The sequence below is a fragment of the Lepus europaeus genome, unplaced genomic scaffold, assembly GCF_033115175.1.
Source record: "Lepus europaeus isolate LE1 unplaced genomic scaffold, mLepTim1.pri SCAFFOLD_29, whole genome shotgun sequence".
In the NCBI taxonomy this organism is placed as follows: Eukaryota; Metazoa; Chordata; class Mammalia; order Lagomorpha; family Leporidae; genus Lepus; species Lepus europaeus.
The window spans coordinates 2,480,816-2,485,562 of record NW_026909167.1 but is presented as its reverse complement, the minus strand read 5'-3'; the positions used below and the strand labels follow the sequence as shown (position 1 = coordinate 2,485,562).

At 38.2% G+C, this 4,747-nt stretch overlaps 1 protein-coding gene across 1 annotated transcript; it reads left to right on the top strand.

Moving 5' to 3' along the window:
• Positions 1–850: 850 nt before the first annotated feature.
• Positions 851–1,656, top strand: LOC133754803 (small ribosomal subunit protein uS3-like). Its single transcript, XM_062185197.1, has one exon. It carries the CDS (start codon positions 863–865, stop codon positions 1,592–1,594), a length of 732 nt encoding a protein of 243 aa, XP_062041181.1. The 5' UTR covers positions 851–862; the 3' UTR covers positions 1,595–1,656.
• The last annotated feature ends 3,091 nt before the right edge of the window (positions 1,657–4,747 follow it).

Sequence of the window (4,747 nt, the reverse complement as noted above, 5' to 3'; positions counted from 1 at the left end):
AATTAGGTGAACACAATTATGCTAAGCTAAGAAGCTTCTGTACTGCAAAGGAAACCTTTGACAAAGTGAAGAGGCATCCAACAAAATGAAAGAAATTACTTGCAAATTATACAATAAAGGATTAATATCCAGAATTTATTAAGAGCTCAAGAAACTAAACAGCAAAACAAAAAATCCAATTAAGGAATGGGCCAAGGACATGTACAGACATTTTTCAAAGGATAAAATTCAAAATGAAAAATGAAAAAATGCTCAGGACCAATAGACATTAAGATGCAAATAAAAAGTACAGTGAGAGGCCGTGCTGTTGGCAGTGTGTGGAGTCACCACCTGCACTGTGAGCATCCCTATGGGTGCCAGTTTGAGTCCTCACTGCTCCAATTATTATCCAGCTTCCTGATAATACATCCAGGAAAGCAGTGGAAGAGGCTCATGGTCCTGGACCATGTGGGACATCCAGATGAAGCTATTGACTCAGCCATCAGTCTGACACAGTCCTGACCATGATAGCTATTTGGGGAGTAAATCAGTAGAAGGAAGGTTGTCTTTCTGTAACTCTTTTATGTAAACAATCTTTAAGAAAATAACCACAATAAGTTTCACTTCATCCCAGTAAGAATGGCTCTCATCCAAAAATCAAAAACCAGTAAGGTGGATCTGGGGAGAAATGTACCCAAATACACTGTTGATGGAAATGGAAACTAGTACAACCATTACTGTAGACAGTATGGGGATTCCTCAAAACTTGGACAATATATCTACATATGACCCAGACATTCTACTCCTAGGAATTTACTCAAGCCAAATAAAATCCACATATGAAACTGTTTTATCTCACCCTTTGGCTGCGCGCAGTGGCAAGATGGTGGTGCAGATTTCTAAGAAGAGGAAGTTTGTTGCTGATGGCATCTTCAAAGCTGAGCTGAACGAGTTTCTCACCCAGGAGCTGGCTGAAAATGGCTACTCTGGAGTTGAGGTCCGAGTTACACCAACCAGGACAGAAATAATTATTTTAGCCACCAGGACACAGAATGTGCTCAGTGAGAAAGGGCGGCGAATCCGGGAACTGACTGCCGTCGTTCAGAAGAGGTTTGGCTTCCCAGAGGGCAGCGTAGAGCTTTATGCTGAAAAGGTGGCCATGAGGGGCCTGTGTGCCATTGCCCAGGCAGAGTCTCTGCATTACAAACTCCTAGGAGGGCTTGCTGTACGGAGGGCCTGCTATGGTGTGCTGTGGTTCATCATGGAGAGCGGAGCTAAGGGCTGCAAGGTCGTGGTGTCTGGGAAGCTGCGAGGACAGAGGGCTAAGTCCATGAAGTTTGTGGACGGCCTGATGATCCACAGTGGGGACCCTGTTAACTACTGTGTTGACACTGCTGTGCGCCATGTGCTGCTCAGACAGGGTGTGCTGGGCACCAAGGTGAAGATCATGCTGCCCTGGGACCCAAGTGGTAAGATTGGCCCCAAGAAGCCCCTGCCCAACCACGTGAGCATTGTGGAACCCAAAGATGAGATTCTGCCCACCACCCCCATCTCGGAGCAGAAGGGTGGGAAGCCAGAGCCGCCTGCCATGCCTCAGCCAGTCCCCACAGCATAACAGGGTCTCCCTGGCAGCTGTATGGAGTCTGGATGTTACTTTATAAAGATCTTTAATAAAATCTTGTACAAAGACGCAAAAAAAAAGAAAGAAATTATTTTATCTCTATCCTCATGTTTAGTGAAGCTCAGTTCACAACAGCTCAGAAATGCCATCAAACCAGGTGTCAATCAACTGACAACTGGATAAACAAAATGTGGTATATATATACCATGGAATACTATTCAGCCTTAAAAAAGATTAAAATGCTGTCTTTTGCAATAAAATGGATAGGACTGCAAACCATTATGTTTAGCAAAATAAGCCAGCCCCAAAAAGACAAATCCCATATGTTTTTCCTGATTTATGGTAACTTATATACAGATTACAAAAAAAGAGAATGTATATGAGTGACAGTGACATTTTGAGATTTGATTATTGTTTACAGCCTTGTCTATACTCAAGGAACAGAGATTTTTTTTCCTACTTACTATTTATTGTATTTTAAGGTGCAGGGTTAAGCTTGGGATTAAAACATAAACTGAAAGTGTATTATAGTAAAATTTAAAACAAAAACTAAGAAAGGAAGGAGGGAGAGAGGTTGGAAGCATGGGTAGGAGAGAGGTTAGGGTGGGATGTATCACTATGCTTCTAAACTTGTATATATGAAACTCATGAAATTTGTTCATCTTATTTAAATAAAATATTTTTTAAAGAATCTTTATTTATTTATTTATTTATTTATTTATTTATTTATTTGACAGAGTTAGTGAGAAAGAGAGAGACAGAGAGAAAGGTCTTCCTTCTGTTGGTTCACCCTCCAAATGGTGACTACAGATGGAACTACCCTGATCTGAAGCCAGGAGCCAGGTGGTTCCTGGTCTCCCATCTGGATGCAGGGGACCAAGCACTTGGGCCATCCTCCACTGCCTTCCCTGGCCACAGCAGAGAGCTAGACTGGAAGAGGAGCAACCAGGACTAGAATCTGGCACCCATATGGGATGCTGGCACCACAGGTGGAGGATTAACCTAGTGCACCACAGCACCAGCCCTAAATAAAATATTTTAAGAAGAAAAATAAAATAAACAGAACACTTGGATTTTCAGTTGCATCAAAAGAAATAAAGCGCTTAGCACTAAACTAAGGAAAAAATAATTCCAATACTGAAAACAATAAAAGTTCACTGAAAGGAATTAATGATCACACAAATAAATGAAAATATTATCCTGTGTTCATGGATTACAAAATGTACATAAAAAACCATATGTTCCTAACTTATCTACAGATACATATGTTTATTTTAGCAGAAAATATTAACAACTATACAGAAAACTCACATGGAATGTCAAAGGATCCAAATACCCCAAATATAGTTGAAAATAAGTTCACAATTGGAGGACTCAGAATTACTAAATTCAAAAGGAAAAGTAATCAAAATGTGTAGTATTAACATAAAACAGAGACACAGAACAAAAGAATGGCATGGAGAGGCTAAGGGTGGGCATTTGGCCTCTCAGTTAAGATGTTCATTAAAGATGCCTGCATCCTATATTACAGTGTTTGGGTTCAATTTTCAGTTCGGGTTCTTGATTCTAGCTTCCTGTTAATGAAAAATATGGGACACAGTGGTGATTGGACAAGTAATTGTTGTCTCTGCCACCCATAATGGAAGCCAGGATTGTGTTTCTGGCTTCTGGCTCTGGTTCCAGTTCCAGCCCAGATCTGGTCATGGCAGACATCTGGTGAATGAACTAGAAGATAGGAGATCTCTCTTTCTGCCTCTCGAGTTAAAAAAAAAATTAATGATAAACTTTTAACACAATAAACTATGATAACAAAATATCAAAATTTGATAATGTCATTGATAAGACAAATGACTAAATTCAACTCATGATTAAAACCCTAAACAAAGTTAGTTGAAGAGGATTTCCACCACAGGAAGGGCACCTATACAGTAAACTCCTATACAATGAGAACAAGGCAGATACTTTCATCATTTGTAATTGAGAGTATAGTAGAAGATTCTGCTAAGAAATCACACGAAGAAGAAAAATCTCCAGATTGCAAACAAAAGAGCAATGCAAACAAAAAAGTCATGTTTATAACTTGTAATGTACTAAGACATAATCTTGTAAGTAAAAGACATCTTGAAGGATTCATTAAAAACTCAATGTAAAATTCAGTAATTTTGCAGAATATAAAATAAGACATAAATATCAATTATATTTCTGTATAGTGACAATGAAAATAATGCAAATATAATTAACACTAACATTCAAGGTAGAATCAAAGTGAAAATACCACTAAGAAATTTAAGAGAAAAATCTTGGATTTTGCATCAAAAATAAAAAGAAAAGAAGAAGAAGCGCACAATTTTCAAAATGAAGCAGTGATTTCAGTAAGACATTCTGATATTTCAAAAAGAATATTAATAACAGTCATTGTGGAAATGCAAATTAAAACTTCAGGAAAATAACACTTCACATTCAGTGAAATGACTGATTCAACCATAGATAAACACTGACAGAGACATGGAGAACATGGAATCCTCATACAATTCCAGTAAACTACTGCAGCCACTCTGAGAGATAACTTAGCAGTTTCTTGGCATGTTCTACGTGGGACTATTTATTGCCTCAGCAGTTTTTCTCCAAGGTAAGTCAACTAACAGATACAAAGCTCACATGCACACAAAGGCTCATTACAGCAATATTCATGAAAGCAAAATTGGGAAAGCAACTCAAATACTGATCTTTAAGGAAAACAGTGTGTATAGTGTATTTTTTATAATGCTATACTATTTGGCAATCAAAATTAGTTAAGAAATGACAGATCACAAAGCTAATGAAACTCAAAGAAAGAAAAACAAGAGATATCAGAAGCTAACCCCCACGTACTGTAACACCATATGATTCCATTATAACACAAGTTCAGAAAAGGCAGATCTCTGGAGACAAAGTTTATATTATTGTTTGTCTGGAGATGGAGAATGAGGATTTGCTGTCAATAATGTGAAATGTGTTTATATTAGACCTGTACTTATGATTCTGTAACTCCCCAAATAGTACAAATCATAGAATTATCACTTACATCATGGGGCAGTTAGTAGTCAGCAGACAGACTCCTAAGTTTGGGCTTCATGGAAGAAAGTGAAGATCAACAAATATGAGAGG

Bases quoted from the DNA above. Each gene is read 5' to 3' on its own strand.
- LOC133754803 (XM_062185197.1), top strand. From the start codon at position 863: ATGGTGGTGCAGATTTCTAAGAAGAGGAAGTTTGTTGCTGATGGCATC.